We start from the raw sequence: 22029 nt of genomic DNA on the forward strand, positions 1-22029 counted from the left end.
ACACCCAGCTCTCTCCCCTTTAAAAAAAAAAATGCTACTTTGTCACCTGTGAGGCCCAGCCTCCTTTGGGTGTATGGGTTAAAGCACCAGCTTTACTGCTTTGAGGATTAGCTGCTGCGGGTGGGAGGGTGCAGGGAGCTACAGAAACAACAGGGAACCACACAGATACCACAGAGTCACATCACATGCTCACTGGACTTTGAGGAATTCAAAGTGTTATCCTGGGATTTCTACAGGTGAGACTAAGAAACTATAGGCGGGCTTTCTCTTCCACTGGGGACTAGCTCGCTGCCCCCAGGCTCGGGCTCTGGAGCGAGCCTCCGGTGGGTGGGGCACTCCACCCTGCATCCCAAATGCCTATCTGTGTGAGCAGCTCAAGGTGCTGAGGTCACGTGATTTGGCATCCCCTTCATCTTCTCCCAAACTGCCCTCATTTGGGCCTTTCCTTGTGGGGGGCAGGTGCGGGGGGGCACATAGACCTGCAGTCAACGACCCCTCAGGGGTCTGGGAACCCTAATATTTTATACTGCATAGCCCCTCAGCGGGGTAATCTTGTGCTCAACCAAATACCCCAGGTTGGTCCCATCCCTGGAAGAAATTGGCCATGTTAGATTCTCCCAACAGGCCTGCGCCAATCACCAAGGCGAGGCCTTTCTACAAGACAGCACAAAAGTAACTGTGAACGTGATCTGTGAGTTATGCATGGGCTTTTGTTTTATTTTATAATTTTTATTGATTTTTAGAGAGGAAAGGAGAGAAAAAAAAAACATGGACTTGTTCTACTTATTTATTTATTTTTATTTATTTAATATTTTTTTGTCGAGTCAAGGCCACCAAAAATTTTGGTTGCCTCCCCCCCTCCAAAAAAAAAAAAAATTGGGATAGAGATTGTTCTACTTATTTATGCATCCATGTATGTGCCCTAACTGGGGATGGAACCCACAATCTTGGTGTATGGGGGCGATGCTCTAACCCACTGAACTACCCGGCCGGGGGCTGCACGGGCTTTAGAATCCAGCCCCCTGTAACAAGAGACCATAGAACTCACTGTCTTGCCTTCGAAGAAAACAACTCTTAGGCTGTCTTGGACCATGAAGAACTTCGAACTGCCTCGGCCGGTGTGGCTCAGTTGGATGAGCATCATCCAATGCACCAAAAGGTTGCTGGTTTGATTCCCGGTCAGGGCACATGTCCAGGCTGTGGGCTCCATCCCTGCAGGAGACAGCCAACAGATGTTTCTCTTTTACATCAATACTTCTCTCTCCCTTTCTCTCTAAATTCACTAATTATGTGTGTGTGTGTGTGTGTGTGTGTGTGTGTGTGTGTGTGTGTGTGTGTGTGTTTTAAAAACCTTAAAACACTTAAACTCCCCCCAGGCAGTACACTCCAGCCCCACAGAACTTCTCTCAGGCCTCTGGGGCACATGCTTCTCCCCGGCTCACTCCCTTATTCCTCAGACCTCGGCTCAGCCCTGACCAGCCCTCCCTGATCCCCCCGCCCGGGTGGGTGCACAGCACATGTCCCTGTGGCACAGTTCGCCTTTGCTGATTGATGGGTCTGTTTCTTGCCCCGCCATCATGAGGACTTTGGCAGGAGTATTTATTATCATTATTTATTTTTTTAAATTCTCACCCGAGGTTATTGTTTCCATTGCTCTTTAGAGAGAGTGGAAGGGAAGGAGGGAGGGGGAGAGAGAGAAACATCGATGTGAGAGAGACACATCGATGGGTTGCCTCCTGAATGCGCCCCCAACTGAAGCCGGGGATTGAACCTGCAACCCAGGTACATGTCCTTGACCAGGAACCCCTGACCCTTCAGTCTGAGGGACGACACTCTAACCACTGAGCAAACTGGCCAGGGCTGGCCAGGAGTATTTTGATCACCATTTTTCCACAAATTCTTGTTGCATGGCAACTGCAACATTTTAGAACTTCACTTTGATGCTGAATAGTCCTAAATGTCAAAGAATTCTTCCCATGTGGCAATTTCCCAGGGTTCCTCCTACTGCATTTCAAGCTACTGCCTGTCACTGACAGGAGACTGGCCGGCATGCCCTGTGTAAGACACACACTTGAAGACTCCGTCTCTCATCATTCCCATCTCTAAATTGAGTAACTTCAGTCTCTTCGGTCTCATTGCTCTCTCCTCCAAATCCTCTTCATATTCTCCCAAAATGCTCCAGCTCGGGCCTTCCCAGGGGTCCGTGACCTGCAGATTACCTTGAGGGCAGGTGTGCAAACGCTATGATGCAAAGGTGATCGTCCAGATGGCAGGGGGCAGTGGGTGGCTTTAGCATCATTTAGCTGAGTCCAAGCCCAGGAGTCTAAATCCAGAGTCCCTTCACCTCCCTGATCAGCACATGGCAAGAGGAAGTCTCCGCACTCGGCTGACTTGAGCATCACGGGAGGCAGAGTAAGTGGGCGCGCCCCACATCTGTCCTGGCTGGTTACACATCAGCCTCGGGCTGCCCCTCCGGCCCACAGAGCGGGACACTGGGGGCTCTTCTCCAAGGCAGTGACCTCAGGCCAGGTGCAGCGAGGCCGCCAGGGACCCGGTTGTCAGGCAAATCCTGCCACCTTGTGGCGCTCATGCATATGGGCCCAGCCCAGCGGCCCTGAAGCCCTGCCTAACCCCGTCTACCTCCACCGGGCTTCTTAGTCCCAGGTGACCTCTCAGAGCCCTGAAAACCCCAAGGCTCCCTAGCCGGGAGGTGTCCTCCCGAACCCCGTTCTCAAGATGTCCCCAATTTTGTCTTCCCTAATAGCACTGGGGCTATTTTTCCAATGGAGAACCTGGAGGTCTCTCCCTCCCCCCTCAGTCCCTTCTCAGCCACTCAGCAGCGACTTGGGGCCTGGGTAGGCAGGTTTTCAGGAATCTGTGGTGTTCCCGCACTGCCAAACCCTCAACAAGCCTGCTGCCGGCTTCTCCGGCCCATCTGAGGATGGCTTGGGGCAGAGCGGCTGCTGTGCACATGTGCGTGCGCGCGCACACACACACACACACACACACACACACACACACGCACCTATTCCTGGCTGTCCCCACCCGGGACTCACAGGGGACCGCCCAGGGCCAGCCCCTCAGCTGCAGCGTGCTGGCTGTCTGGGCCTATCCCTGCACCTTTATAGCCACAGCTGCTCTGGACCCCTCTCCTGGGAGCAGGGCCCAGAGCAGATTCCTCCTTCGCTTCCTGTGGTGTTGAACTTTTCAAGGCAAGTGGAAGGTGACTGACAGCCTAAATGACTGGCTCCAATCCAGGCTTCCAGGAAATAAAGCTGAGAAGGGGGGAGAGGGGTGAGAAGGAGGGAGGGGGAAGGGGCGGGGGCTGCCCTAAGGTTTCTGGCACACGGGCTTCATCTTGCTGTGCGTGCCTGCAGCTTAGCGCTCTTAGTAACTGCATTGGGAGCCTTTCTGCTGTGTCTTTTTCCCCAGCTTGTGTAATAGAATGGGTCGGCGGGTCTATTCTGGCTTCAGTGCCCCATAAGCCTGTGCTAACAGTGGCTCCGGATTTCCTGGCCGGGGTGGGGCGGGGGTAACATGCCCAGCCCCTTGGCTGTGATGAGGGGACTGGCCTGCCACCCACGCATTTTGAGATTGGCCATGGAATGAACACACTAATGTCCAAATTACCCATGTCCCTTATCAGACAAGTCGGACAGAAACTCTTGGTTAACATAAAACCTGGAAAAGGAAAGAATGGGAGATGTAAAAGCTGAAGATGATACAGCGAAATTCAGAATGTAGGAGCCTAAAGCCTCTGGAAGGAGGACCCACCCAGTGTGTATAACAAGCCGTGCACAGCGCGAAGTACTTTCACATACATTCCCACGTGCGCTGAGAATGTCTCATCGTGTCTTCCAGATGAGGGGAAAGCTAAGAATGGCTAAGAACTAGCTTTGCACACAGATCGGAGTTCATTCTGGCCCCGCTACTTGCTGGCGAGTTACCCTAAGCAAGTTAATGAATCTCTCTGAGTCTGTTCTCATCGCTTACACAGGGATGACGACGTGATGATGCCGGCCCCGCTGGTTTGAATGGAAATGAGTGTTGCAGGTATGGGCCTAGCACTCAGGGTCAAGCCACTGTTGCTAACAATGGGAGTAGCTGTAACCTGCTGAAGGTCATAATTCAAACCCAGGCCTTCTGACTCCCAAGTTCAGTCCTCATGGGGAAAGAAGCCAGTTCAGACCCAGCTGGCGTAGCTCAGTGGTTGAGTGTCAACCTATGAATCAGGAGGTCACGAGGTCATGGATTCCCCCTCAGGGCACAGGCCCGGGCTGCCGGCTCCATCCCCATTGGGGGGCGTGCAGGAGGCAGCCGGTCAATGATTCTCTCTCATCACTGATGTTTCTATCTTTCTCTCCCTTTCCTTTCCTGTCTGAAATCAATAAAAAAAATAATAAAAAAATAAAGAGAATGAATAAAACAAGAGAAATAGAAAGTGAGAAGGAATTATTCCTTAGGCTAGATTGATACTTCCATCTATCAAGTAGAAAGGGAGGGAATAGCAAAAGGGAAAATGGTTACAAGAAAGAAAACTATACAGATTATACACACACACACACACACACACACACACACACACACACACACGTGTGCCTAGAAGCTGTCACAGAACACAAGGCTTTCACACTCATTTCCTTGTTTTCTCCCTGGCCCAGGAAGCCAGCTGATCACTACAGCAATGTGACACCCTCGGAGCCGGCCCTCCATTCGCAGGGGGAGAAGCCAGTCCTCCTCAAAGGACACACCAGCCAAGACTACACAATGACAAACTCATTTATTTCTCAGAACTGTTCGCTTCCTGAGATTCCGTGCAGATGGGGCGACCACAACACGTCCTTGGGGCCCAGTCGCAGACTTGTCCGAGCATCGTCCTCAGGCAGCCGAGTGCGTCAGAGGTCCAACAGGAACCTCCTCACCTGGGCCAGGTATTTGGGTTGCAAATAGTCGCCCAGCTCCTCCTTGCTGACCCACACGTGCCGGCCCTTCTCCTCCGCCTGGGAAAAGTCTCCAGTGAGGAGTAGTGCTTTGAAGAAGAAGACTTTGGCCCCGAGGCTACTTTCTGTCCGCACTGCCTGGGGGAACTTGAACTTGTAGTGGCCACAGGGTGCATTTCCCAGGAACTTGGCTTCCATGTTGTGTTCTGAAGGAGGGGGAGAAACAGAATTGCAAGATGAGGACATACCCACCTGTGGAGTTCGGCTAAGGTCAGAGAAATCCCGGGGAGTGAGGAGTCCTCGCAGTCATTCCTGAAGAGCCGATGCACGGGGTCCACTCCGTGTGCCAAGCGTCTGCTTTCAGACGGAAGCCGGCGACGCAGCTCCAACACCACTGCTGCGAGCCGCGACACTGAGGTTCGAGACTCAGTCCTGTCACCGTCTGCTGGTGAAGGACCAAGTCACTCGGTATCTGGAAAGCAAAACTCGTCAGCCTTTTAAAGGAGTGTCTCACGGAAAGCATGAAAACAACCTGATTTGACTTCTGTAGGGTGAATGCACCATAACCAGAGTTAAAAGACAAAGGTAGGTAGGTAAGTCCTGCAATGTAAAACAAAGGGCTTAATAACCCCAGCCCAGTATTTCAAAGGATGGGGAAATGATGGATTACTGAAAGGCATGTGGAAAACTGGCGAGCTAAACAAGAAAAATAAGGCTGGAACTCAGCCCTCGTGTCAAAAATGATACCGCACAGATAAAAGATTTAACAACAGAGACTTAAATTTTTCATTAGAATTTTATTCATTTTTGATGGTTTCATGGATATTTAATAATATTTTCTAAATGTTAACATATTTTTTAGTTTTTCATTTTAAAAAAAGAGACCATAGAGTACTTTACTTTCTGCATCATTTTTAAGAGAGGAAGGCCTAAACAAAACAGAAAATTAAAAAAGACATTTACATAAAAATTAAACCTTTCTTCAAGGAAAAATAAAACCATAAAAAAAGTCAAAGCCAAAATGACAAACTAGAAAAACTATTTCAACACATTCAACAGAGAAATACCTGAAGGTATAAGACGTACTTAGCAATCAACAAGGAAAACAAATCTAAAAGAAAAATGAACCAAGCATATGAACAGGAAGTTCACACGGAAGTCAATTATCAAACTCATTAAAGTAGGCTCCATCCACCCTGACCTGTTTGGCTCAGTGGATAGAGTGTCGGTTTGCGGACTGAAAGGTCCCAGGTTCGATTCCGGTCAAGGGCATGTACCTGGGTTGCGGGCACATCCCCAGTAGGGGGTGTGCAGGAGGCGGCTGATCGATGTTTCTAACTCTCTATCCCTCTCCCTTCTTCTCTGTAAAAAATCAATATATTTAAAAAAAAAAAAAAGTAAGCTCAATCCTATTATTAAAGAAATAGAAATTAAAACAACAACCTACTATTGCTAAAGTTCAAACACTGAGCGGCACACTGCTTGTCGAGGTTAAGAAAACGCGGGACTCGGCAATGGATGTGCATGAGAATGACTGCTGTGACTGGCAAGGTACCAGCTTTACTTATACAGACCCTGTGACCCAGCCACTCTGCCTGCCCGCGCGAGCGAAGATGGGTGTACAGGACGGTCACTGCCCCTTTATTTGTAAAAGCGACAGGCTGGTTAAGCAAACGGCAGAACATGCACATGTAAATAGCACGCTGGTGCTAAAATGCAAGCGATGTCTTCGTGTACTGATATAGATGACTACAGGCTCTACATAAGAGGAGAAAAAAGGTACGTAACTGTATAAATATGCTCTGTGTGGGTAAAAGAAGCAGATACCATATGGGCCAATTCTAAAAACATACCAAAACTGCCGATGCCACGTGACTGCCTCTGAGAAGGGAAAACTACTTCTTACCCCGTGATACGTTTACTAGACACTGTTTGATCAATTTTTCACCATCTACAATGAATTGACATTCTCCATATTAAAAAACAACAACACTATATACAAAATGTCAATAGTGGGTCTCTGTGAGTGGTGAGATTATATCTGTATGTTTCTTTGTACCTTTCTGAAATTTCCACTTAATTTCTATAACCTGGGGAAAATGGATTAAAAAATAATAAAATCAAGAAAATAAAAAACAAACTGTTCACTACAAACATGAGCAAAGAATCTGAATAGGTAGTTCATGGGAGAAGAAATACAAACAAGCCAATAGGCATGACAGGATGGTCAATCTCACCAGCAATTAGGAAAATGCCCATCCAAAAGCAATCATATTTACTGACTGGATAGGCAAAAATTAAGAAGGGAATATTTCATGTTGGGGAGGCCTGGCAAACAGGCACTGTTCACACCACCCCTGAAAATGTCAAATCTAGCGTCATTCTGCAGGACCCCCGGGCACAGCAAGGCCCCACCCATCGTATCTGCTGTGCTCCCTCCCTCAGGCCACACAGGCCCCGCGAGGGAAAGGGTACTTAAGATGGGGGCAGGGCCAGTAAAGTGGTTGTGCACATATCCTGCCAAGTCCACTTTCTCAAAAACACTCAGGAGATACTCCTCGGGCCAGATACTCGCTAAAAGCTGGGGTGATGGAGAGGAATAGATACGTGCACCTTCAAGGGAGTCAGACCTCTGGCTGCAGAGGGAAACGTGTTACTAAACCATCACAGGGCAATGGGAAGTGAAAGAGCTTCCTCCCCCAGAACACAGGCTCCCAGGGAGCAGGACTGTCCTGTGACGTCATCACGGTGACCCCCTGCCTGCACAGGGCCGGCAAATGGAAGGCGGAGTGTTTGCTATATACACTGAGTAAGGCACACGCAGAGCTACGGAGCCACAGGGAGGAGCTCTCTGTACCCGCAGCCTGCGGAAACTTCCACCACAGCACGTTTAACCAACGAGCTGAGACTTAACCACTGAGCAGTCAGACCAGGGAGGAGTAAAAGCATCCAATCGGGGACCAGCATGCGTCAAAGCAGAGGTGCATGAAAGACCACATTATTCAAGGAATGCAGAAGGTTTGCTGGGTTAGAACGCAGACTGCACATTAATGAGGCGAGACGGAAGACTGATGAGCTCGCGATCAGAGCAGAAAGGATTTGCAGGCCATGCTTGAATGTCCGAACTTTTATGGGAAACCTTGTAAGGATTCCAGGGAGAAGCCACAGGGATGTGTTTGAGCAAGCTCATTCCGGCAGCACTGAAGGCTGTGACACAAAAGGGGGAACACATTCAGAATCTACTTTACGCATCCAGTGTCGTGGTTCTCACGCACCGTGATTTCGCTCCCCAGCTATTACCTGGCAACGTCTAGATAATTTTGGCTGTCATTTTGGTTGCCACACTACAGGGGGTGGTGATGGGTCAGTGCCGCTGGCATCTGATGGGTACAGGCCACAGACGCTGCTAAACATGCCACAGGGCACATAATGCGCCCACAAAGAATACTCTGGCCCCAACACCAATAGTGCAAGGCTGACATATCAAGGTGTCAAAGCCAGAGCTGTGGAATGAGGAGGTACTTAGAGCAGACCGGGTAGACTCAAGAATTGATGGACGTCGGGATGCGCTCAAGGATAGCTCTGAGGCTTCTAGTGGGTGAACAGGTAAGTGGCGGTGCCAAACAGCAAGGCTACGAAGAGACGCAGGCTGAGAGAATGGTAGGAACAACAGTGCTGAATGTACAGTTGATCCTTGAACAAAGTGGTACCCACCCCAGGCAGCCACAGTCCACATATAACTTTGACTCCTCCGAAATTGAATTATAAAAGCTGACTGTTGCCAAGAAACCTTACCAATAACAGTTAATTAATATATATTCCGTGTGTGTATTACATACTGTATTTTTGCAATAAAGTAGACTAGAGAAAACGTTATTAAGAAAATAATACACTTACAGTACTGTACATACTTATTCCAGAAAATCAGCATATACGTGAACCTGCACAGTTCAAACCCATGATGTTCAAGAATCAATGTACTAAGTTTAAAAATCTCAGTGGGAGAAAGGAACTCTCACTTGATCTAAGGAAAATCCTTACCTTTAAACCGTGCTCAGTCAGCCTTTACATCCTCTGGCACCTCATGGGGTTTAGAGGGGGACGGGCACTTACCTGACAGCGTGGCCAGGGTTCGCTCAGCTGTTGCTCGGAGGGTCTCCCCCGGCTGCCACTCTGCCTGGGGCAGCATCCAAACATCCTGGTCTCCAAGCCTCTCTTTGACCAAGAGAACAAGGTTCCTGTCTAGCTTCCGGTGCAATGAGGTCCGGTCGTTCTTCTCATCGGCTTCTGCGAAGAAATGGGGGTCAGAGGGGACGAGATCACGTGATCTGCCAGAACCAAGGATTAGAGCTTCACAGCCTTCCTTTAAGGCAGAGCCACATGCTTGCTCTCAACAAAACTCACAGAGTCCCTCTCCATCTGTGGTTGTGCTTTTTTGCCGTTTCAGTTACCCGCAATCAAATCATAAATGGAAAATTCCAGAAATAAACTAATCAAAAGCTTTACATTGCACCGCATTCTGAACAGCATGATGAAATGGGGTGCCATCTTGCTCCATCCCTTTGTCCAGCGTCTCCAGGCTGTATACACGCCTGGCCCGTCAGTCACACAGCCATTCCAGTTATCAGATCAACTGTCACAGTGCTTGTGTTTAAATAACCTTTATTTCACTTCATCATGGCCCCAAAGTGCAAGAGTAGTAATGCTGGCCATTCAGATATGCCCAAGAGAAGCCATAAAGTGCTTCCTATACGTGAAATGGTGAGTACAACACAATAAGGTATTTTGAGAAAGACACACCACATTCACAACCTCTATTACAGTACATTGCTATAATTATTCTATTGTATTACTAGCTGTTGTTAATCTCCTACTGTGCCTAATTTATAAATTAAATTTTACCATAGGTGTATATGTATAGGGAAAAACACAGTATATACAGGATTTGGTACTATGCAGTTTCAGGCACCCACTGGGGAGTGGGGAGGGTCCTGAAATGGATTCCCTGAGGATGAGGAGGGGACTACTCTAATTAAATTACAACCCTGACCCATCTCTCTAACTCTGGCCTCATCCAAGGTAAAACCTCACAATCTTGAGGAAACTAAAATATGAGAACCCAAAAGTTGAACTTCTCCTTTGACGAGCAAACCATGAAGGACTTTCAGCCTCTGAAAGAGAGGCAATGCCCACAGTAACTCAGACCCCACGCCTTCCCTGGTGTTGACACTGTTTCTGGCTTCACCAGCCCCCCCTTTCTCCCTGGCATTCCTCTGTGAAACAGGGCAGGACTCACCCTGGGCTTTAGGAGGATTTTCAGATAAAGCGCCAGGAGCTAGTGGAAAAGGCTTAATTTCCCCCCCTCTCAGTCCAAACTAGGAGGTAAATTCAGAAAACACTTCTAAAGTTTAACTGAGAAAGAAGGCTATCCCAACCTCCTTATCTCCTATTCAAAAATATTATAGGCCTTAAATTATATTAGGGGCAGATGTGAGGAACGGGGGGAAATTATTTTCCTCCCACCTGAAAGACGGATGATTTGTCATTTGCAATTATGTGTTACTTAAAACACTGAGCAGGGTTAAGCGATTGTCTTTCGTTTGGGAACCAGAATACTCTTCTCCTCCTCCTCTTTCCCTGTTCTCCTGAAAAAGACCACAAACCTGTTACGCGAGCTCCCGGTTTGAACTGTAGGAATTTCTGCTCCCAAATTTCTTCCAAATCCTGAACCAGCAATATATTCTGTCTATCTTCATCGTCATCGAGGTTAGCTTTCCTCTTTGCCAGGCGCTGGGCTTCATCCAAAGCGCGGAGCTCGTGGTCTGAATACCGGCTTCTCTCGATCTCGATCTGGGGAAATTAAGAGGCAGAATAAAACAGAGTTACAGGACACTTGACAGACTCAGAAGTTTACCACCCAACACAGCCAGACATACAATCAGACCACCAAAGGAGGAAAAAACAACAGAGAAAGAAAAAGGTCACCTACACTGCGGGCTTGAGGTACATTTACTAAAATGTGAGAATGTGATTGGAGGTCAAGATGGTGAACAGCCCGGCGGCCATGGCTCAGTGGCTGAGGGTTGACCTATGAACCAGGAGGTCACGGTTCGATTCCTGGTCGGTTGTGGGCTGGATCCCCAGTGTGGGGCGTGCAGGAGGCAGCCGATCCATGATTCTCTCTCATCATTGATGCTTCTCTCTCTCTCTCCCTCTCCCTTCCTCTCTGAATCAGTAATATAGTTTAAATTAAAAAAAAAAGATGGCGAGTAACAGAGGCCACGCTACAGTCATGTCAGTCTTGATGGGAACCTCACTCACCAAGGACTTTTGATGTTTCTCTTGAAATTATCGTGTTTTCTTTGATTGCAAGATCCGCATTGTTAACCGGTTGAGAGTCAATCCGCACTATTAACGTGTTAACACTTAACCCGCACTATTAGCCGGTACACTGAGAACACAGCCTGTGACTGACTACCTGGCTCCTGCCCGCCCACCCTCCCGCCCCCCCATCAGCATGAGCGCAGGGCATTTCAGCAGCACGGTGTCTGTGCAAGGTCTGTGTGCAGTGTCTGCGCACAGTGAGTGTCTGTGCACGGTGTCTGTGTGCAGTGTCTGTGCACAGTGGGTGTCTGTGCACAGTGAGTGTCTGTGTGCAGTGTCTGTCTGCACAGTGAGTGTCTGTGCACAGTGGGTGTCTGTGCACAGTGGGTGTCTGTGCACGGTATCTTCTGTGCACAGTGAGTGTCTGTGCACGGTGTCTGTCTGTGCACGGTGAGTGTCTGTGCACAGTGGGTGTCTGTGCACAGTGGGTGTCTGTGCACGGTATCTGTCTGTGCACAGTGAGTGTCTGTGCACGGTGTCTGTGCACAGTGGGTGTCTGTGCACGGTATCTGTGCACAGTGAGTGTCTGTGCACGGTGTCTGTGCACAGTGTCTGTCTGTGCACAGTGAGTGCCTGTGCACGGTGTCTGTGCATAGTGAGTGTCTGTGCACAGTGAGTGTCTGTCTGTGCACAGTGAGGGCTCAGGGCTCGTCTGTGACTCACGAACACCTAGAGGACAGGCGCACACCGAGTGAGTACACGCACTGACCGGAGCCTTAGCTCCCAGCAGCGAACACAGGGAGGGTCTCCGGTTCCGGAGACACAGGCCGCCCCTCGGTCGCCATCTGCGGGCACTGAGACCCTCGCCGCCACCACCCCGTTCCTGCCCGTCCCCTCCCCTCCCCAGCCTCTCACACACGCAGCCCCGGGAGGACCACGGCGACGCTCACCGGCACCTCACGGGCGGGCGGCCGCCTCCCCCTCCCCCTCCTCACAGAGACGCTCTCCGCTCCGAGCCGCCCACCAGGAGAGCGACCGAGGCCTCCCGTCGGGCGCTGACCGCAAACAAAAAGGAGCGTCTCCGAAGAGCTGCCTAAGGAGACCATAAGAGGGCCGAGGGGAACACACTACCTCCTACCGAGCGCCTCCTGTGCACCAAGCCAAGCACAGAGGCGGGGGCCATTTTGCGGGGTAAGTGCCCTGAAGTTCCGAGTGGGGAGGTAGCCGGTCCAAGGTCACACGGACTCACTGGTGCCGGAGTCGGGACCGAACCCGAGCCCGCGCGCCTCTCTGGGTTCCCTGAAGGCGCCTCAAGTCTACCTGCTGGAGCAGAGCCGCCATCTCCTCCTGCAGAGGGCTCAGCGCCTTGGAGACCACCGGCGGCCGCTGCAGGCACAGCGCGCCCCACAGGCGCCACGGGGACCCGCCGCTCGAGGGCGCGGCCGCCAGGGCCAGGCCGCGAGAACCCGGGCCGCCGGCCCAGAGCGGGCGCCGCCAGCCCCTCGCCAGCCCCAGCAGCGCGCGCGCTCCCGGCGCCGCCATCCCCGCTCTCCCGCGATGCACCGCGGCCGCGGCCCGGCCAATCCCGTGCTCCCACAAGGCAGCGCGGGGACGGCGCGTCCGGAAGGCCCAGCATGAACCATCCCCATGCGGAGGGGGGGAGGGCGGGGGGTTCCTGTTAGAATTGAGGGGAGAGGAGAGAAATCCCCCGCTGAAAACCACATCGACGGCTGCTATGGAGCACATACACGGGGGTGAGAGGCTTTAACGGACCCGGCGAGGAGGAGTCAGGTGACTTTCCCTCGGGGCTCCCCCCCACGGGCGCTCATGGTGCTGGCGCCGCGGACGGGAACGCGTTGGGGTCAATTCGAGTCATGCAGGCGGTGAGGAACGCGGGGTCTCGGCTCCTGTGGTCGTGGGCTTGGCCGCCCACAAGCAGGTAAGAGTGATCGCCCCTCCGAACCCACGGCCACCTCCAGGGTACGCTCCTGCCCTGGTCCCGTGGGCCATGGAGACTCCGGTGGGCGGCAGGCCCGGGGACCTCAGCGACCTGTCCGTCCCCGCAGGATAGTGGCCGGGGGGTCGGCCGCCACCATCCACACGGGCGCCCAGCAGCTACAGGACGCGGCGGCCAAGCAGAAGGTGGAGGAGAAGGCGGCCCCGGCCCCGGCCCCGGCGGCGACCCCGGCTCCGAGCAGCAGCAGTTCCAGGTGAGAGCCGCTGCGGTCCAGCCCTCCCGAGCCCGGCACTACCCTCCGGAGCCTGGGAACCAGGGAATTCCCAACTCTTGTCGCTTGCCATCTGTGCCACTTGGTGAAAATGAGCCTCGAAGCCTCCGTTCTCTCGACTAAAAATGGATAAAGTGCCGAGGGAGATTGTGGGAATCAAAGCAGATGAGACAGCACAAAGTGGGTGCTTGGTGAGCCTTTGATGAGTGAGTGAGTGGATGTCAGAGGCGCCCGGGAAGATCAGCTCTCTCCCCCCTGAGAGGGGGCGCCACACTACGGTGTTGATTATCCTACACTCTTCCCAGTTGGTCTAAGATCTGGGGAGATTCTGTGCTCAGCCCTGGGGACTGGCATCTTGCTTCCCACCTCTGCGTGCTAGGTGTAGTTCACATCCATTTAACAAACATTTACTGAGAACCTACTGGGTGCCATGCACCCATACAAATACAGAACATCGCTCCTCCCCACAGGAGGGAGGACAAACCTGCAAGCATCTTCACCAGAGTCTGATGAGTAATAGGCTGGAGGTCAGAGCTGGCTGCTGGGAAGTGTGAGAGGATGCACGTCTAACTCCCGAGTTGATCAGGTGAGACTGTAGAGAAGGAAGCCTGGGGCTGACAACTGCACTGAAGGGAGTTCAGCTGGACGAGATGAAAGGGGTTGTTCTAGGCAAAGCTAACAGTGCATGCGTGTAAAGGCATGTGGTGTGAAAGAAGGTGGGATATTCGGGTGTGTGTGATGGCAGATGAGGTCATCGAGACAAGAAGGAATCAGAAGGCCAAGGGTGTTGTCTGTAATGGGGGCTTTTACACTGCCCCCCACTGCAGACGGTGGGGAGCCTCTAAAGGAGTTTTAAGTCAGGATTCTGTTCTGGTCATTCAACATTGCCAGACACTGTTCAAGGTGTTAAGGACACATTGGGGACCAAACACAGAAATCCCTGTCCCCACAGAACTTATAGTGGATAGGGGACAGCAAATATAAGACAAGTAAAACATGGGAGTATGACAGATGGCAGGAGTGTCTCTAGTGTTCATAAGCAGTTAAGGCCAACGTGGAGTGAGGAGTAAAAATAGGAGGTGGAAGCAGAGAGGCCAGCAGTATAGCAGACACACAGGGCTGCATGAGGTCATCGTCCGGACTTCAACTTTTATGCTGATGAGATGGGAAGCCACTGGAGAGTCGTGGAGAGAGTTGAAACAATCATGCTTACAGTTTTTAAAGAGTCCCCTCGACTGCACACAGTAAGATCTCTGCATTTTGACAATGCACATAGTAGGATCAAAATGCACATAGTAGGATCTCTGCATTTTGACATTGAATGCAGGGAAGCAGGAAGTCTTCTAAGCAGTTAGACTATTGAAATAATCCAGGCAAGAGATGATGGTGACAGCTGTGGAGGTTGCGTGAATGGTTGGACTGATACATTTAGAAAGTAGAACCAATATGATCTATTAACGTAAGGTGTGAAAAAAGGAGAGGGATGTAGGAACACTCAAATTTGGGGCCCATGCAACTAGAAAGATGGCGTTGTTAAGATGGGGAAGACTACAGGAGCTTGGGATTGGGTGGCTAGGTTGGAGATGCTTAATTCACATCCAGCTGGAGATACGATGTGGGCTATTAGACATGGAGTTGGGGGACAGCTCTGGGCCACACATGCATGTGGAACACACACCAGAGATGATGAGGAGACGACAAGATCATCAAGAGAGGAAGAGAAGCTCAAGAAAAGTCCAAGGACTGAACCCTCGAGCCCTTTGACATTTAGGGATTTGGCAGATGAGGAAGAATCAGCGAGAGAGACAGAAGAGAGGCAGTGGAGGCAGCCGATCAATGATTCTCATCACTGCTGTTTCTATCTCTCTCCTTCTCCCTTCCTCTCTGAAATCAATAAAAATGTATTTAAAGAGAGAGAGTAGTGGGGAAAAGACCTGGAGAGATTATTTTGTGTGTGTGGTTCAAGGGCAAAGGTGAGTTATGGCAAATGCTGCTGATAGGACAGGTTGATAGGCTGAAGACCGACTTGCTCCTGGCATTGTAAGTTGGTCAGTGGCCTTGACTAGAGCATTTTGGTGAGGTGATGGGGGCTGATGTCTGATTGGAGTGGGTTCAAGGAGAACAGAAGACGGGAAGAAACAGCAGGCACAGCCAGTTCTTGAAGGGGGATCTGCTGTCAGGGTCACAGAAATGGCAGTAGCTCAAGGAGGCTTGGGGATCGAGGAGTTTTTGTTTGCTTTGCGGCTGGGGGAAGGCAGCCTCTTGCTGATGGGCGTGATGTGGCGGAGAGGGGAGGGGAAGGAACGAAGGATGGGACCGAGGCGGAACACGATGTCCTTGAGAGGCGAACACACAAGCGGAGCATCAAACAGGAGAGAATGCAGAGCTCGCGGGCACAGCTGTTTGGCAGTGGGAGCTGGAGGGAACTCTGATTGCTTCTATTTCTCCGCGAAGGCCATCAGCTGTCAGTGAGGAAGCAGGTTTGAGGAGACAAAAGAAGGTATAAAACCGTCGTCCGGGAGACTGCAGGGACAGTTGGGTTGGGGGGGGGGGGGGGAGTGCTATCTGATTGCCAGGCAGGGCTGAGGGTCCACTTGATGTCAGAAGTCATTAGAATAAAGAATGGCTCTCGACCTGGGGCGATTTTGCCTCTGAGGGGACTTTTAGCAATGTCTGCAGACATTTTTGATTGCCACAACTTGGGGGACATTAGGTAGTGGGGAGAGGTCACGTATGCAGGACAGCCCTCCACAACAATGAATTATCTTATTCAAAATGTCAGTAGTGCTGATATAGGGAGACCAGTCAGCATTGCTGTCTATTTTTTCCAACCAGCTGTGCACGCACAGGCTCAGAGTGGCTGGAGGATGAACCAGGGTTAGGGGTTTGCCAGGAGCGTGCCATGAAGTGGGTAGGGGCCAGGGGGTGGGGATTGAGGGTGTGTGCAAAGGAGTGATTATAATGACTGGCCATATAATTGACTTGAGGTCAGGGCAGAACGGAAGGCATCAGGGGTGTAAGGGAAAGTAAAAAACTGGTAAGATGAGTGGGATTGAAGAGTTCCCAGTAGAGGAAGCCAGTGGGTGCGCCAGGAGGTGGTGGCCAGCGTGTGATGCTAGGAACCGAGGTTGTGATGGGGTTGCAGGTATGGTGATGACAAGGGCTAGTTACCACCGGAGGAAGTAGCCAGGGTAGGATAGAGGACACAGGATCACGGGAGAAAGGGAAGTCAAGAAACAGAAGCCAAGGGTTGGAAGGCTCTTACTGAAAACATATGTAAGTATGACAGGGGTAGTGGGCCATGAGCTAGGATCTCTGCATTTTTCTACATTTATCTTCATTTCTAACGTGTCTGTAGCCACAGTTAGAAAACAGGTTGAAGACCCTGAGGCAGGGCCTCCGCCTTTGGGGCGCAGGGCTGCAGCCCAGCGGGAGATTCCAGCGTCTGCCACGTGTGCCAGGGCTGGATTGGCCCAGGGATCAGCAAGTTCTCATGCAGGAGTCAGCCCTCCGCGCGGACCTCAGCGGGGAAAGGCGGCTGATGTCCGTCCGCAGCGTGCAGAAGCGATGCCACATGTGCTGGCCCCGGTCTGCGTGTCCATTTCTGAGGGTGGCTCTGAAGAGGTGGCAGTCCCGTCCCTGCTTCCGTGGGGTGAACCACTAGCTCGTGTACATTGGTCCTGGGAGGTTTAAAGGCCGATCTTATTCATGCCTTCAGTTCAGTGGCTCAAGTTCCGAGTCCTTCCTCCTCCACAGACCTGGCTTCCTGTATAAGGCAGTGCCCTGGTACATTCAGACTTCAGTGAGCTTAATTTTTTTCACTCCCAAGTCCATAGGGGAAATGATCAATTGGGAAGCGGTGATGTTTTAAACATTAATGTCATCTCAGCCTCATCCATGTGCGCAGGCTGATAAGCCAGGAACCAGCTGAGGTCCTCAATCATCTCTTAAGATCAGGCCTAGCAGGAATGAATACACTTGTAACTCCTGTATCGCTGTGTTGTTCTGTTTTTTAAAAATATCTCTAGGGAAGGAGGTAGGGCTGAGGGGAGGACTGTTCTCAGATAAGCGTGTGTTTTTCTAAACCTAAGTCTGTTGAATTTCATGACGGGAGCGGGTACTGACACAGACCTGATTTGCACGTGTAGGCAGGGGGCACAGCGGGTTTACTCACATCTTGGGCTGCGTGACAGTTGCGTGTGTGGGAATAAAAGAGAGCACAGCATGATGAGCAGCGCTCTGAACAGACGCAGGTCTCCCAGGCTCAGGGCCTGGCTTCCCAGCGAACCCTGTGTCCCTGTTCCTACCTCCGTTTCTCCATCTGAAAATGAAGAGTACTGACCTAGGCTAGCCAGAGAACAGGCTGGGCTGAGACAGCAAAAGATCTTGAACTCTTTGCAGTGTCTGGGCCAGTGTTCCCAGGCCTGCCCATCACCATAACAGGTGCTTCTGCTGTTCAGAGAGAGAACCATTGGGCTAGGGTACGGGTTGCAAACTACATTCCATGGGCCAGGTCTGGCCAGTTGCAATAAAGTTTTATTGGGACAGCCACGCCCATTGATTTACTGTTGTCTATGGCCAGCCGATTTTGCAATACAGTGCCAGCGTTGCAACAGAAACCTCATGGCCAGCAAAGCCCAAAATATTTACTCTCTGGCCCTTTACAGAAAAAGTCTGCTGACCTCTATTCTAAGAAATACTGGATTTTTTTTATAGTAATGATAAGTATTATTAAAGTTTTGTTGCCCTTTTTTTATAGAGTCAAGATGCCATCCGCAGGTGACGAAATAAGAAATAGAGATTTAACTATATTTTTAAGTTGCAGAAAGCGGATCCTACAAAGGATTGAAGTGCTGATCGGGTTATACTAGGAGGGACAAGACGGGTGGGAGGGGGGTGGTATCTCTTCTCTTCTAGCAGAGCGAGTAGCCCCTGTGTCAGAGAGGCGCTCACACAGGGCGGAGCACGGGCTGAGAGGGGATGTCGGGGCAGCCACCTCAGGGGCCGGTTGGGGGGCTGCTGTTTTCATCGAGTTTGTCTGTACTGTTGGGTTATTTTTAACTCTCAGATGGATTTCTTTGATTTTAAAAAAATATAAGGATAACTTCACATTAAATGTTCTCATTGCAGCATCTACCCTCCAGTCCCAGGCCAGGAGAGCCCCCTGAGGTGGGCAGGAAAGAAATTTGAGGAGATCCCCATCGCACACATTAAGGCGTCCTACAACAAGTGAGTGGGGAGGGGGGCACCTGGGCAGGTCTAGGTGGGCTCCTTTCCCCTCCACAGGGAGGGCACGGTGGCCCTGGGCACCTGCGTGGATGGAAGCCCCTTCCGTGCATGTGTTCCCCAGGCCCCCTCGGTGAAACCAGCTTCTGTCTTTACGACATTCACTCAGATTTGATGACAGTGTGGAGTGGGTTGGGCATATCCTATCGCTGAGATTGCTTTCCTACAAACGGGGCCAGGTCAGGGTGCCAGCATGGTGGGTTCTGGTGAGGGCCCTCTTCAGGGTGGCGGATGGCCGGCTTCTCGCTGTGCCCTCACAGGGGAGGGGCGAGGGAGCATTCTGGAGTCCCTCGTATAAGGGCACTAATCCCATTCATGAGGGCACCACCCTCACGACCTAATCGCCTCCTAAAGGCCCCACCTCCAAACACCATACTATTCGGGGTTAGGAATCCAGCATGAATTTGGGGGACACAGACATTCAGTCCATAACAGAGCTCTCTTTATGTGAAGTTTAGGGGCTTGATTCTGACCCTCCCTGGCGCCTCCTGTAAGAGTTCAAAAAGCATTTTACTGGTTAAGTTCAGAGGAAAAGCAGCTGACCTTTGCTCTCTCTCTCGGGCTTGTAAGGACATAGGCTAGCGCTCTCTAAAGTCCCTGAATAGTCCATTTTACCTCCTGTGCCTCCCCTGCTCTCCTAGCACACAGATCCAGGTGGTCTCTGCCGCCAACCAGCCCCTTGCCCGCACCTCCTGTGGCACCGAGGGGTTCAAGAACGCCAAGAAGGGCACGGGCATCGCGGCACAGACAGCTGGCATAGCTGCCGCAGCGGTAAGTGCACGTGGGTGGCGATGGGTGATAGTAGCCCCTGGGAAGACGTGGTGTGGTGAAAACCTCATGCAGGACGCACCTGAATGTGAACGTGGCAGACCTTCCTAGACACAGATGGGCAGTGTGCCGCTGCTGGCATTTTTATTGAGCATCTACTATATGCCAGACACTTGACACTCGCTATCTGGAGTCTTCAGAAGACGCCGGCACTGTCCATGTCTTGAGCAGTTCACATACAGAGTACGACTTGCTCAGAGCCACGTGGTCGCTTTCGCTCCCTGGTGTGGTCTGGGACCACAGCTTGTGCCCTGGCTGCTGTGGCACAGGCCTCCAGAGGTCCACAGGTGTTTCCCGAAGGAAAACCCTGGCCTTCACAGCCCGCTCAGTGCCCCAGACCATTGACTGCTCTGCATGAATGATCCTCAGCGTGTGCTAATGTCCACCAAGGGGCAGGTCATACCCTGGAAAGACACGTGTCAGTGTTGACAGTGGCTTCTGCTGGGCGGGTTCAGTGACATCTGTGTTTCCCAGGCTTTCCATCATGATGCCTTTGTAATCAGTGAGGGAAAATGTACCTTTCACTAAAGATGTCAGCTGGTACAAGGACACTTGCTTATGGGTATTGAAGCTCTGCCGCCAGCCCCGGGCTCCTTGCAGTCTGAGGTTCTGCGTTCACCCCGAGGCACATCAGAGCGATGCTTAGACACTCCACCAGGTGGCAGTGCTGTCCTGGGCGACTGTGTGCTGTGCTTCCTGATGTGTGGCCGCACAGAGGCATCTGTCCTGTCTTCTGCCTGTTTCCACATGGGGGTGCCTTCTCCCTGGAGCTCTTACCCTGCGGCCCCAGGGGGAGGAGCTGGAGACGTGGATGTAGCAGCTCCCGCTGGGCACTAACCACTTGTCACTCCTTTCCAGAAAGCCACAGCGAAGGGCGTGACCCACATCCGCGTGGTGGTGAAGGGCCTGGGGCCGGGGCGCTTGGTGAGTGAGTGATTCTCCGCACGAGTGCACTTGCTTCTGTAGACAAACGGGGCTGGAGAGCAGGGGGGAGTGGAGGGGCCTTGTCGTGGGTTCCCATGAGGGCCGGAGATTTCTGTTGTTATAACCTCCTGCGCTTCTGGAGGCAAGCCCAGGCCCCTCAGTTGAGTTCCTCAGACATTCGCTGAGCGCCTGCTGTGTGCCAGGCCCGGGGACAGAAAGGTGGCCCCTGGGACCATCACAAATGGGACGTTCAGCGCAGACGAGTGGGGGCACTGGTCAAGCTTGTGCCCCAGGTGCTGGGAGCCCGGGGATGATCAGAAAAGCCCCCCAAAGAGGTGACAACTCTGACTTTTCAAGAATCACGTGGCATTGTCCAGGTGAGGGGGAACATTCCAGGCAGAGGAAACAACTGCACAATGTGAAGGGAGGGAGGGTGTACAGGCAGCCTTTGTCCTGAGGTGGTGGGGCGCAGGTGGAAGCGACAGGCGTGACTACAGTGGGCAGCGCTGAACGCCTGGTTAAGGGGCTTGGTTGGAGACCTTTGTGAGTAGGTGTCAAAGCCAGGGAACCTCTCCACGCTCCCCCCTCGCTCCCTCACCCCACCCTCCACCTCCCTGTCCGAGCCCTGCCTGGACACGAGGCCATCACTTCCGGCACCGAGCCATCCTCCTGTTCTCTGCTCCTCCCAGTCTGCCATCCAGGGCCTGACCATGGGGGGCCTGGAAGTGATCTCCATCACAGACAACACCCCCATCCCGCACAACGGCTGCCGCCCCAGGAAGGCTCGCAGGCTCTGACGGGAAGGAACCTGGCCCTGAACCTGACCGCAAGGCCCACCTGCAGGCCTCAGCAAGCACCCGTCGGAGGTCCCCGCAGGGGCCGCTGGGGTGCTCACCAGAAGGGACGGCTCTGCTCCTTGCGTGGGGCCCACTTCTGACCGGAGACCCGCGTGCCCAGAAGTGAGGCCATCTGCTCTTGGACACGGGGGCTGTGACCCAGCCCCCAACCAGTAAATGCTGCCCTGCCCAAAGCAATAAAAGATCTCTACCATCTGCAGTGACTGTGAGGCTTTTGCTTCCAGATTGGCAAACTGTAACCCCCACGTACTTCTGAAAAAGATTGAGATGAAACCCTCGTTTGGAGGGTTGAAATATAAACCAGACAGCACTCAGGGAGACCAGCCCCGCCACGCAAGGCTGGCCACTAAAGCGGTTCCTGTTTACCTGAAAGCCAGCTGCCGCCCCCCTGCCTCTGCCCTTCTCAGCAGCCTGGGTCCCGAGAACACAGGTGGGCCATGTGCTCGCACTCCCCGCAGGCGGAGAAGAGGCAGAGCCTAGCTTCGGGCCCGAACGTTGGCACGAGCCAAGTGTTGGCACAGCTTGTGTGGCACGCTTCCTTGTTTCCTGGCAGCGGGCTCTGGATTACTCCTCAGTGCATCTGCAGTTTTGCTTCTGGCAGCTCAAAGCTGGTGGCACAGGCCTGGCTGCATAGGGGAGCCT

General features: G+C 52.2%; 2 protein-coding genes across 2 annotated transcripts; one reads left to right on the forward strand and one right to left on the reverse strand.

Annotated features, from left to right (window-relative positions):
* Window positions 1–4761: 4761 nt before the first annotated feature.
* MRPL46 (mitochondrial ribosomal protein L46) lies at window positions 4762–12826 on the reverse strand. The gene is made up of 4 exons (XM_081114952.1): window positions 12585–12826; window positions 10604–10790; window positions 9054–9227; window positions 4762–5146 (listed from the first exon to the last, which is right to left on the reverse strand). Exons 1-4 carry the CDS (start codon window positions 12804–12806, stop codon window positions 4896–4898), a joined length of 834 nt encoding a protein of 277 aa, XP_080971078.1. The 5' UTR covers window positions 12807–12826; the 3' UTR covers window positions 4762–4895.
* Window positions 12827–12880: 54 nt separating this feature from the next.
* MRPS11 (mitochondrial ribosomal protein S11) lies at window positions 12881–21582 on the forward strand. The gene is made up of 6 exons (XM_081114953.1): window positions 12881–13203; window positions 13331–13474; window positions 18623–18721; window positions 19420–19549; window positions 20465–20530; window positions 21220–21582. Exons 1-6 carry the CDS (start codon window positions 13139–13141, stop codon window positions 21325–21327), a joined length of 612 nt encoding a protein of 203 aa, XP_080971079.1. The 5' UTR covers window positions 12881–13138; the 3' UTR covers window positions 21328–21582.
* The last annotated feature ends 447 nt before the right edge of the window (window positions 21583–22029 follow it).

This window comes from Myotis nattereri (genome assembly GCF_964212035.1).
Source record: "Myotis nattereri genome assembly, chromosome: 21".
Classification (NCBI taxonomy): Eukaryota; Metazoa; Chordata; class Mammalia; order Chiroptera; family Vespertilionidae; genus Myotis; species Myotis nattereri.